This window comes from Vanellus vanellus (genome assembly GCF_965231255.1).
Source record: "Vanellus vanellus genome assembly, chromosome: 14".
In the NCBI taxonomy this organism is placed as follows: Eukaryota; Metazoa; Chordata; class Aves; order Charadriiformes; family Charadriidae; genus Vanellus; species Vanellus vanellus.
The window spans coordinates 17138315-17151742 of record NC_138919.1 but is presented as its reverse complement, the minus strand read 5'-3'; the positions used below and the strand labels follow the sequence as shown (position 1 = coordinate 17151742).

The 13428-nt window shown below is 43.7% G+C and overlaps 1 protein-coding gene across 1 annotated transcript in view; it reads right to left on the bottom strand.

Annotated features, from left to right (window-relative positions):
• MAD1L1 (mitotic arrest deficient 1 like 1) overlaps positions 1 to 13428 on the bottom strand; it is a gene marked incomplete at its 5' end in the record, with an annotated part of 391507 nt that overhangs the window by 191748 nt on the left and 186331 nt on the right. The window contains one exon of the mRNA XM_082490494.1: positions 6993 to 7049. Within this exon, the coding sequence (XP_082346620.1) occupies positions 6993 to 7049 (57 nt within the window). The remainder of the gene's footprint in view (positions 1 to 6992; positions 7050 to 13428) is intronic.

Below are 13428 nucleotides of genomic sequence, written 5' to 3'. Positions count from 1 at the left end.
TGGGGCTTGGAGCAACCCAGGCTGGTGGGAGGTGGCCCTAGATGGGGTGGAACTAGATGACCTTTAACGGTCCCTTCCAACCTAAACCATTCTATGATTTTCCCCATAATCCGGCAGTACCCGTCCCATGGGGAACCCAAAGGCAGGAGCAGCAGTAAGGCAGCTCTCCACCTTCGGCAGCTACATTTCTTCCTTGTGAAAGTCCTAACCCCAAGTCAGCGGTTATTGCCTTTGATGAGAAAACAAAACCAGTCCTGTTGAAACCAAACGGTGCTGCAGAGTTCCATAAAACTTTCACGTTAATGGATCCAACAGCAGGTTCATTTGTGTAATGGGACTTTTAAACAGACCGTTTATTTCTTTTTAATTTGAAGGGAATGTACTATTTGATCCCATGTGCCTGGCTAGATTTTTAAAACAGAGATAAACCACAAGAACTGACTCACCAAGTCTCTTCTTCTAACCCAATTAAAACAGCATTGAGATATTAACGTGCAGAAGTGTAATGTACTGATCTCCTCTTCAGTCTACAGGAAGCTTGTCAGCACTCATCTACCACAATCCCAAAGCTTCTGCCACCCTCTCTGCTTTGCCCACAGTCACATGCAAGAGATGCTTCCGATGTTGCCACAGGTTTGTGTTGAACGTGAATTTTCCAAGAGGGAACATGCAGCAGATGCAACACAACCAACTGGGGCTGTTCGTCATTCCCTGTGCTAAGAGACAAAAAAAACCAAACACAAAAAAACCCAACAAAACCCCAAATCCTGTCTCTTGTCCTCGGAGCTCACTATATTCCTACACTGTGGGGAAGAGCAAGGACAAATTTTAATGTACTTGTTTACAACGAGCACTGAGGGAGCGCTCTCAGCTAGGAACAGAAAAGTGAGTACTGCCATCCCTCTGCTCCGGAGTTTACTCTACCTGGAGAACCAAAGCTCTACAGTAAAAAGACGGGGAGAAAAGTTAAAACAGTGCACCAATGACTCCTGCACACTCCCCCCTGCCTCGTTCCAACAAATCGCATTTCTAAATTAACAGGACCATACGATAAAGTGAAGAATAATACAAACACTGTGAAGGATATACAGACCAAACAAGCAACAAAAGGCTCTGCTGAAATAAAACTACCTGGCTAGAGAAAAAAATGTCAGACATTGATCATCAAAACATATTTAAAAGAAACAAAATTCACTGAAGATCTTGGGTCAAAAAATATAAACACACAAACACAATTACTGATAGCACAAAGCAGGGAGGCTTTATCATAGAGGAGCATAGATGAGACAGAAGCTAGCTGGAAACGGAAGGAACAGCAGCAGAATTGAAACGTAATAGTGCAAGACACACAACAGCTAGAACCTCTGCTACAAACTGAGTCTTCATCAGTCAGAACCTAGAGAGGGGGACCAAGAGCTGGGTGGATTAATCGATCCCCAGGATGAACGTCAGTGCCATGCGGCAGTTGAAATGGGGAACGTGACTCTGAATGGAAGAGCTGAGCCGTTTCCAGGACAGAGAGGTACCTGCCTGTACTAGATGCAGAGAACACTTCTGTCGAAGCTACTGCTGAACCATCAGCTGGAATGATGTGACCACTCTGCTGCTCATCCTCAAAGCAGACATGGAAATAGGGGAAGAGATTTAAAGAACGCTGCAGGATTCACGAGGAGACTGAAGAGCCTGTTGTAAGAGAAGACTGAAAGAGCTTGATTTGTTTAACCTAGACAAATGAAATACTGTGAGAGAACAATTGTTCTCTATAAATATGTCACAGCATAAATACGAGGGAGGAAGAACAGTCACTGTAGTTTAAGGAGAACATTAGCACAAGAAAAAATGACTATTAACTGCATATACATTTTCAGTTGGAACGAGGGAGATTTCAGCTATCAGAGCAGTCTTTGAGTGATAGTAATGGGACAAACAACCTAAGCAGTTTCAAGACAAGGTTGATAAATTTATGAACTAAGGTATATGCTGCAATTGCCTCTCTTACCAAAGGACTGGACTTTATGATCTAAGAGTCCTCTTTCAGCCTTCTGTTGCTATATAATTTCATTTTGGATCAGCTTTTTTTGCTGTCTCTTTATAACCAGATTCATGTTTTTCAATCTGATTTGAGAACTGGAGATTTCCCTAAAATTGCCTTACTAAAACTATTGCTGTGCTCATGCTGCTGCTCAGCTGAACGCCGCCCTACTCATCTGTCTTGGGTTTGCTCGTCTCACAAAAGGTGCTAGGATAAAATCTGTCAAATGCTGAGGACACTTGCCGTTGTCTTGCTAAACCAGTTTGGAAATGATAAAATACACTTTTGATACAGGGAACCTTCCCGCACTGGTCGGTTGTCTCCTTTCCCCTCCCAACCTGTTGGTTCTGCCTATCTTCCAGCAAAGCTTCATTTTTATTTATAAATACCGTGGTTCAGTACTCTAATCCTACATTTAATCGCCAACCCTTGTAGATAATACAGAGAATGTACATCCCCACTAACAAATACCACCTTTGTTCTTATGCCTGGTCTGTTTTATTTCTTGCTTTATGTTTAATAAGTCTTAAACAAGAATTAAATGAGCTATACTGGCAAGTTATCCAGGACAGGTCTTTCTACACTGAAGTTCACTTCTTTCATATCATCATTATTATCACCTGTAAAGTAAAACGTAACAGAATTTTTATCCTTGCCAACTATTTCTCTTAAGTATCAAAAGTTAGAGTTCTTAAAAGTTTGGAGGTCTGATGTAACCATGAGAAAGTAAAGTCTTCCAGGAGTAATGCAAATAGTTTATGAACTGTGTGGGTCCCTTGTTTATGTATTGATGCCTGTTGTGGTTTTCCCAGACTCTTTGCGATTTTTTTCATGTTGCCTGCAGTTAACAGCTCGTTCCCAACTACATCACACACGGTGTTCTCTGAGTTGATTTCTTTCATGTGTTCGCCTTTCTGTCTTCATTACCTCTCCTGACAACCATCAGTGTAGGTAGTCACTGACATTTAAGTTAATCCTAAACATTATGGTTTCATCAGATTGAACACATGATTTGGCTCCTTAACTATTCCTGACCTGCTTAATAAAAGGTCCTTAAATAAAGGTCTTCTGTTCTTTGCAGGGGGTTAACCAACACCTTTACTCAAGGCGAGGGGAATTCATTATTTTCATTTTAAGGTGACTTTATTTCTTCTGTAAGGACACTCAATTTATGCCATTCATTTTGTGACTGCTACATTCTTGGACTCCAAATCTTCTTTACCTCCCACCCTGCTACGCAATTCTTCTGATTCTTCTATCCATCCTTTTTAATCTGCTGGAGGGCGAAATATAATCTGTTGCAATAACAGTCTACAGAATTCAGAGCCCACATGGGCCAAGCTGTCTTTTGAAGATGAAAGCCAAAAGATACCCAGAGCACCTCAGGGCAATGAAAATACAGGGGATGCTTCTTTAATACCAAGCTGACTTCCCTCAGGGATTAATGATGGAAAAAAAAAAAAATCTTGATGCGAATGCCCCCCGCTACAGAACCAGACTGAAAGAAAGTGGGAGATGTGGGATCGCAGCCATTGCTGGGATGGCAAGCTTGAGCCAAACAATTTCCTCCTCTCTATAAAGGGAGATGAAAAAGGCAAATGAAAATTAGAAAAACTAACACATCTTCTGCTTCCCTCCCCCAGGGAGAAAAAGAAAAATAATATAACAAACAGGAAAGCATTTTCTACAAATAATATTTTGGTGCAAGTGAAGCTAGGTCTCAGCTCTATGCCAGCAGAGCATTAAACTAACGTACCATAAGAAGTGAGACCCTGGGACCACAAAACAGGGAGCCATACGTGCGAACTTCTACGAGCAATCTCCTGGCACATCCTGGAGATAAAGATATTTGAGCACTAGCCTCATTAAAGAGAACTTCCAGTGCTGATAAAATTGCCAGAAAAGCAAACATACACAAAAACTGCAGGAAAGAAGCGTGCTTAGGCACCCAAAAAAAAAAAAAATTCACAACAAAAAACATTCTTTCAGCAAATAAAAGAAACACAAAACCCACAGATCTGTGGGACAATTAAGTCATGTGATCCCTGCCGGGCTGGTGACTCTGTTATGCACCACCTCTCAGAAGACTGGGCAAGCCCTGTTCCCTTACAATAGGAACATCATCAAACTGTGAATAAAGAAAAATAAATAAGTGAAGGGTTAGAGGCAGAGAAAAATCAAAGTTTCATTGTTATAATTACACAGCACAGTGATAAGGGTAATTTTTCTTAAATCAGAAAATAAATTCTAGGTTCAAGTTCCCTGAAGGATATAAAATATTAGAGGATTTTTTATGGTTGTAATCACAAACTCATTTCTCCAGCCACTACTGGCCGTGTCTAATTAGGGCAAAGTATGTTAATGATACAGCGGCACAGCCCAGAGACGTCTTCAGTTGCAATATTAATTGCATTTAGGGAAAGAAGCATGAATTGTGCTTATACAAGCTAATTAGTATGGGTTTGCTAATTAATACTGGAAAGTCAAACTGCCTTTGTCTTGTCAACTGCAATTAGCTGAAGATGTTTAAATTTCTTTTCTTTTTTTTTTTGTTCTTCCAGTAGTAAACTCACTTCAGCTGACAAGCACTGAAATCGTGCGCTGGAGCACTCAGCGGCAGCTTTCATGTATTCTCCCGCTTTCCTCCAGCAAGACCCTGAGCCCTGGCCCAGCACAGCGTCCCCTCTAGCAAACAGCACCCTTCATCGCGATTTTTCCCGCGGATACAATTCCCTGAACCAGGGCCCTCCCCTGCCAAGGACACAGAGCAGGCAGATCCTGCCTTATTGAGGCCACGATCCTATCAGATTTATCCCACAAGTGTTTTACTTCTAAATACTGCTATGTAAAGAATGAGTTATTTACCAGGGCATCTAAGATGCTCCCCACCGCATGTAAGAAAACCCATCAAACTCATCAGTGAGATCCAATCAGCTGGTTCACCAGCCCCAGAGCAGGGCGCTTCATTCCCAGTGCTCTGGGGAGGGTGGCAAAGCCATTAGCACTCTTCAGGGTGGCGGCAGAGATGTCACCTCTGCAGAGGTTTATCCCAGAAGACCCATCAGACTGTATGATAGCACCTGACAGGTCTTTATTCCATTTTGCTTAGGGCCATAAGCCGGTTTGCAGAACAGCTGATGAAAAGCAATATCCACATCTGTCAGCACCCAGAGCAGGACGAGCCCTTCCGCGTCCCCCCAGCTGCGGAGGCTTACAGCACACTAACAAGCAGTGGATCACGGATAAAAAAAGGGGAGAGGGATGAAAAGGTAGGTGAGATGCCAGGAATCCAAATCAGCAAACAATTGCTGAAGTGTCAGTTTTAAAGGAGTCTGAAAATAAGGCCATCCGGGTGAGACACTGATCTGGAGAAGGGGGGAAAAAACACATAAATTAGATTTTGTTGTGGATGGCAGGGAGGAGAGCGGTGCTGATGGTACAAGTGCTGGAGCCCTCGGGCAGGCAGTTAATGGAAGAGTCCCATCCAAAGGGGACAGACCGCTGCCACCCCTAACATTGTAGAAGACAAGAAGTGACACATCTTTCCCTACCGGGGATATTTCACCTCGGGATGGAGGAGAACCGTCTACCACCGGTTAAAAGCAGGAACGGTACTGTCACACTTCTCAAAAGGGAAAAAGAGGAAAAACAATCTCTCTTCCTCCGAAACAGTTTTCTTGTATTTACTGAACAAAATTCAAAATGCTGAATAAAACCCACACCTCACAATCTGCGACCCATCATCTAACGCACGACAGAATACAGCCTGTTCATGTGAGATTGATGTAAGCTTTACTGGAAGATCACAAGACCTGCAGTTTTCCACCAAGTAACCCTTGGGAATAGGCACTGAACACCGGCTGCTGCTTTATCCTCTGCTGATGGATGATGCACGACGCCAATTAATGCTTTAACGCTGGAAGTTCCAGTTTCTCCAGCTCTTTCCTAGCCTGTTTGAGTACAGCAGACTTTTGAAGGCAAACAAATAACTCAAACCGCAGGCTTAACGAGCCAAGAAGAAAAACCTTGAAATGCTTAAAAGATCCACACATCAGAACTTTTAAAACATAACAGCAAATTTATCCTCTGACACGTCCAGCGAGCACAATGCAAAATTGATTCTATAGAATTTAAAACTATAACAAGGCAGCATGTAATAAGATCAGATGGTGAATAGGATTAATTCCGTTTTCTTTGGAAATATCAGTTCTGGCCTGTGTCACCAGAGAAAGCGGCTGAGCATACAGAAATGTTTGCCCACAATGTTAAGACCACCCCAGAACTGGAATCAATTAACACTCTCATTATAGAAAATCTGATGCTGAAACAGCAAGGAGCACAAATTATATAAAGAAAAAAGAAACTAGCAGATGTACGGCAACCTATTAATAGTACAGCAGGGGCACACCAGTGCTGCCCTTCAGCGCCCCGGCAGAGTTGAGCAGAGGTCTAAGACGACAAGTGTTGGCACTGTAGTTCATGACTTGGGTGTTAGAGCAGAGGTCTGTTTAGCACCTACTTACCACCCAGGGATGCGTGCCCATCTTCTCATTAGTAATAAAATTAATCCAGTGTAAAACACATCTCCAGAATGAGTGTCTTGGATACTGCTCAGGTTTTTTCTTGTGACTAGAAAAAGTTTCCCACAACTCATCCATTAGCAAAAACATTGGTTCACAAAACAGCTTAGTGCTGACACCTCTTTTATTCCCGGGAATGAAGAATAGTATACAATAGTCATGAAACTGCACATAAACCTCCCTACTGCCTGGTTTTGTGGCCTCTATTATTTCTGGTCCTTGAGGGAACTGCCAATAAAATAGACAAACGCAGCAGAAAATTAACAGATATTATAAAAAACTAGTTTGTGGTAATTCTGTCGCATCTCATCTTCTTGTCCTTTGCACACTTGAGACTGAATCAAAGGCCCCCAAAGAAGACCCAGAAGATGAACACTTACCATCTCTGCTCTTTGCTTATGATTTCCCACTTCTTCCAGAACTTGAGCCAGCTGAGCCTACAAGACAAAATAAAAATCAGAAAATGAAGTCTAGGGTGTATTTTTTGAGGTTTAATAAGGCTATGTTCCTCCCTCCCAACCAAAAAAGCCACCAAGGGCAAGATGATTTTCACAGCCTTGAAAGGAATTATAAATGTTGGGTCTTGTTATGTCCTATCAGCATCCCATTCCACGAGACACTGCTGTCCCAAAGAGCCTGCAGCCTACATACACAAGAACAAACAGGTTTCTTGCCGAGAGGAAGTCCACTGGATTAGCCATCACAAATTTCCATCCCGTGGTCCAGTCAGAGAACCATGCCTCCTCTCCATGTCTTTGGAAGGTGCACAAGAGTGGTCTAACACCCACCCAATTCTGCCATGCCTAACTTTAGAGAAGGAAGAGGCTTGCTCTACAGCTCCCAAAAGGTGTCTTTGTGTGTGAAGAAAACTTCATGGAAAATGTTCTGTTGATGTTCTGGGGTACAGGGTTGGTTTTGGAAGCCTTCAAAACTGTTGTGGTAGAATACAGAGCAAATCCTCTTCTGGAACTTCACCCTACTGAATTTCTGTCAGATAAGGTCCCAATGCAAGGTTTGGGTTTTTTTTTTTCTTTTTTAAGAGGAAATTTGAAATTTAAAGAATCTCAAACCAGAGTGGAAATATCTTGTTATCCCTGTATTAAGTGGGAATCTGACTCAGAGGAGCTTTCACAGAGTTTTGTTTATGAACAAGAATTTTAAATGGAATGGGTATTTTGGAGGTAAGAGAAGCCACGTACGCTACTTGAGCGTTATTACTTCCCACATCTTTTATTTCACAACACTTTGCTAGCCTGCAATCAGCCTTTCTTTGGTTAGCAGAAAGCCCCCAAAATAGTCACAACTGATGACAGAGAACCTAATTTAAACAATGCAAATAAACAAGACAAGAACTGAAAAAAAAACCAAAACCCTTTCCTACAAACCAATTCATGTAATTTCAAGCAGATATTCATTAAAACCCTCCGGAGTCCCTCTAACAATCTCTCGCCACACATGAAATGGGTCTTTTGAGTACTACATCCAAACCAGAGACAAATAGCAAGCAGTTTATTACACAGAAAAGGAAAACATTAAGTTCTGAAGGCTAACTGCACCGAAATGCAAGCAAACAAAAAAATTACAGTCTTAGGGTTCAGCACAGCAGAAGTTCAATTTTGCAAACAAACAACCAAACAGTTCAAGACTTCCCAGGTCCCAGAGCTCAGCGGAAACTGAAAAAGTTACAGATTCTTGCTGTGCGGGGCCTGGGATGATGAGACATTATTTAAGGAACAGACACTCAAATAAGATGAAAAGGGTTTTAATACAAGCCTGGGACCTGGCACAGGGAAATGAAACACGTTCATTAAACACCACGGGAGATGCCAGTCCTAACCAAACGCGGAGTACATGTACAAGCAAGTGAGAAGAAAAAATGAAATTATCACCAAGTTTGACACTGAAGCATCAGGAAACTATAAATTTGCAGAGATCTGGGAAAGACTTTTTTTCCCCACTATTATTGAATCAGGTAGAACCACACCAGCAGGCTGGAGCCAGAAGAGAGTCACATGGAGAAGAATTAGAAAACATCCCCCTCAGAGATGTTATTTGTGAGAGATGCTAACATAGACTTTGCAAAACAAACCAATACTGAATATTTTTGACCAACAGCCCCAACTTTTCTATATATTTAATAGCCCTCATCTATGTGAAGATGCGTATGATGTTTAGATGAGAAATTCTTCCCTCTTCTAAACTAGATGCAAACAGCCATTAAGAATTACGTATTTGCTTACAGTAGCTACCACTCCTGAATTTGAGGGTCATTTCTCTGTTCAGCCTCCTGTCATTCTACAGAACCACGGAGTGATTCAGACTGGAAGAGGCCAGTTCGACCCCCTGCTCAGAGCAGGGTCAGCTACATCAGGATGCTCAGAGCTCTTGGTCAGCTGGGTTCTGAGAATCTCCAAAACCTCTTTGAGCAACCTGTGCCAAGCTTTGGTCACCTTCACTGTGGAAATATGTTCTTTATAATATCAAGAGAACAGTGCCCTAGGAACTTGTTTCACTAGATGGTATAAGAGCATTTTGAAGTACAAGACCTTGACAAAATTCAGAAAGAAAGGATAGAAAAGACCCTGACATATTTTACTTCAGGAAGAAGCTGCAAAAATGTTTAGACAGCAGAGAAATAATACAAAGGGATGGGAGAAATCAGAAACACAAGGAGGAATTATTCCATAATCTACCTTATATACAGTATGTCTTGGGGAAAATAACCAAATACAAACCTCTCAAGCCACTATGCCAGCAGAGACCTAGAGGCAAACCTGGACAGCAAGTCCAACACAGCCGCGTGATAACAGCAGATCAATATGATTTGGAGAAGCAATCAGATAAGAATTAAATCACAAAACAGGTTTTCTTCATTGCATTTATTTCTCGGCAGTTCATCTCAAAGGCAAGGAGTAGCTAACTACCGGGAATTCAGAGAACAGCAACTAAACTTCCTAGATTGCTGGAAGAAATGATTTATGAAGATTAAAAGATTTTTAAACGTATGGCTTGACTACAACTCTCACAGAAAAGCAAAAGGGACATATTTAATGCCTTCAGAGCCGTTACAGCTGGAAATGAGGAGGCTTTTCCAGTGCAGCTGATCCTGTCGGATGCGCTCGCCGCCCGCAGCCCGGACCCTCCGCTCCCAGCCCGGCGCAGGGCAGAGCCCGAACTCCCCCCAGGGTCCCCTGCGCCTGCTCTCGCCTGGCTGTGAAACAGATGATCTGAATGCTTTATCACATCCAGTTTGTAAACATTAGCCCTACCCCAGACTTTTTATTAGCTTAAATCAAATATTGAACCTAGCTCAGCTGTTAGAGGACAGCTGCTTGCGAAGTGATTCACTGCCATGTTCCTCCTAGGCCACAAGAAAATACAACCTAATCACCAGCAGCATGACAGATGCACGCATTTTTAATTATGAAGAAGAAATTAGGCCCTGAACTTATCCCCACGTCTCACATAATCAGAGGGCCGGGGAGGAGCTGTCAGCCACCACAGCCATGGAAGGACAGAGCTTCAGAGGGCCCTGGACGGGCACTGAGCCCCTGCGCCAGCCCCACCTCGGGCCTTCACTGGGGAAGACCTGACAGAAACACTGTTATGTTGTTTCTTGGGATTTACTTTTTCAGGCATGAACTGTTGGATTTCTCGGTTCAGTCATCTCTGGCCACTTGCAGCCAACAAAAGCACGGGCATGACCCTCAGCCATTTCAGGGGCCGGGAAGGAGACGGTGTGCCCCGGCCCACGGCCCCCGCGCCAGCAGCCATGGGACACGCTGAAGCAGTTTGACAGTTCCACCTCAGGGTTTTGCACAGACAAAAGCAATGTCACAGAATCATGGAATGGTTTGGGTTGGAAGGGACCTTAAAGATCATCTCGTTCCACCCCCCTGCCCTGGGCAGGGCCACCTCCCCCCAGCCCAGGTTGCCCCAAGCCCCGTCCAACCGGGCCTTGAACACCTCCAGGGATGGGGCAGCCACAGCTCCTCGGGGCACCCTGCGCCAGGGGCTCACCACCCCCACAGGAGAGAATTTCCTCCTAATATCTTACCTAAATCTCCCCTCTTTTCAGTGTAAAACCATTCCCCCTCGTCCCATTGTTCCTCTCCCTGATCCCTGGAGCTCTCCTGGAGCCCCTTTAGGGACTGGAACTTCCCTGGAACTTCCTCTTCTCCAGGCTGAACACCCCCAACTCTCAGCCTGTTCTCCCAGCAGAGGGGCTCCAGTCCTCGCAGCATCTCTGGGGCCTCCTCTGGCCCCGCTCCAACAGGTCCATGTCCTTCTGCTGTTGGGGACACCAAAGCTGGAGGCAGCACTGCGGGGGGGTCTCCCCAGAGCAGAGCAGAGGGGCCAAGAGCGTATCTTTAAAGAGTCCCTGCCCACCTGCCTATGTCCTGTCTTTATGTACCTCAGCTTTGTTTCACGGGCTTTTCAATTGCTCACATTCACCTTTGGTATCTCAGGAACCTCTCAGTAGGATAGATTCGCGTGTTGAATTTTCAGACTATGAATAAAAGGTAACTTAAAGCTCCAAGGAAATTCTCATTACTTAATACACATGTTAAATTCCCACGGATCACTGAGCTCAAGCATTAAGAAATCTGATAAGCAAACAGATATTAAGAACCAGATATACAAATACATGTAAAGTCCAATTTGCCCACTGAAGGCAGCACAACCAGGTAAAAGAAAATCATGGAAAAAAACCCTCTCAAGTATTCAGACAATTGCTTTAAGCCTCGAAAAAAAAGGGGTTGTCAATTCAAAACATTCATCTTACATGACAACACAGTCTAATCTACTGTCAATGCTCCTGTCGCCCTCAAAGCGAGTGGCAGGAAAGGAGAGATAACCCGTGCTCCGGCCTCGCCGGGATACAGCAGCTCAGGGCTGAAAGAAGAGCGGGAACGGTTTCCAAGGAGAGGATCCGATTCAGCTCCTAAGGAGACATTTCTGAATTGTTTAGCTTGCTTCCCCGCATCAATAATTCGGCTTCTATACCTTCAAAACATCCGCCTGCACTGACAGTGCCGGACGAGGCCGGTCCGGGAGTGTTTAACGAAGGAAACTCAAGCAATCTGGTGGTTACAATGCAGGTGTTAACGCCGATCGCAGCAGCAGCCCCACGCTCTTCTCCGGGGGCCGCACGTGAGCCGACTGCCCTGACCGCCAGGCAAGCAGCTCAAATGTGAGACTCGCTTGTAGGAAAAAATTAGCTACTCAATCTCTAATGAACAGTCTTTCTCTACACAACAATACCTTCCGCTCTACAAGCAATTAGCAAATCGAAGCGCTCTCTTTGTGGACCTGCATTAATTTACTCCTCAATGTTGCACATTAAATAGCTCATAGGTACGGCACAGCACAGTAGCAGCGCCAGCCAAAGCCATAAAATTAAAGCTTGCTTCAAAGAGTTAGGGAAGCAAAATTATGCGTGCGGCATACTGGGAATAAATCAAAACAACCTTCATTTGGAAACATCATTTTAGTCTTATGCTTTCATCAAAAAACATGATTATCTTAACAGTCGCATTAATAAAACGTAGGTACTTTACAAGGGAGAGAAACAAGCAGCGCATCCACTACCTCAAATTAAAAAGAGGCATTTTTATCCTTCCTCATCAGGGTGAAATACCTGGGAACACACACAGCTGCCTTTTCCAGGGTTGTGCTTGCCCAGCTCTAACCCCCCTGCAGGTCCCCAGAAGAAGGTCCCTTGTCGGAGGGGCAGCACCCCCGCGGGGGGGGGGACAGGGGGAGGTTCAGTCCGGCAGAGCTGTAACACCGCTGCAAAACACGGCATTTTTACAGCGCACCGCAGGCCAGGACACCCTTAGCTGTATTTTAGATGCAACAGTTGTATGCAAATTCAAGTGTGATGATTGGCAAGTTTAGGTATAATGTTAATTAATAGCTATTTCAAATTAATTAACTTCTAAGATAAATTTTTGCCTCTCCTCTTTGAGAAAGTTAATACACAATTTAAATTTACAAGGCTGTATCGGCTTCCAATCATAGAAATATGCAATCTGATATGTTCCAACATGCCAAATCATTTCAGTTTCCTGGTGCCGGCTGCCCCCCATTCCCCCGGTAATTTCCCAGTAACTTATTTAACTAATCACTGACAAAAGAAGATATAAGATGAAGCTCCTCGGCTCAAGCAGATGGCCTTAATGTGTGGCTACAGCGTGATGTGACCTATAACACAGTCCAAGGCAGCGTATCTTATCTGATGCCATAAGCTGGGGAAGAAGGAAAAAAAAAAAGCACAACATCGCCTCTTTCTATCAGATTCAGAAGATGCACGGAAAATATGGTGCATCAAAGCTGCAGCTGAAATACAGAAGGAAACCCAAAACATGGCTGCACTCCCAGGACAATTCTGATAAGGAACGCACTGGTTGTAACACTTACAATTTAATCATAAATTTAAAAACATATAGCTCTGTGCACCACGCTGATGAGTTACATGGAACAACAGAGAAATACCATAAGAATACTTTGAAAGGAAGGTTGAAATCCCTAATTCTCTCACAAAGGTATTTCCATAAGATTCTGGCTTGTAGTTAAAACAGGAGGAAAACTTTGATTTCACAAACACCACAGACAGCTTACTTATGGGGCTTGCGGAGACGGAGGCAGAAGTAACTCAGCCACTTGCAGTCAGACTTCCGTCTATTTGCATACTGTGATCCTGCATATTAAAATATTGTGAGAGCTGAAATGAAATTTTCATTAGCGTTCAATCTGAAATCTCACCCGTGGGATTCAACTTCCACCAGTTAATGCATGCGTTTGCCTGTTTAT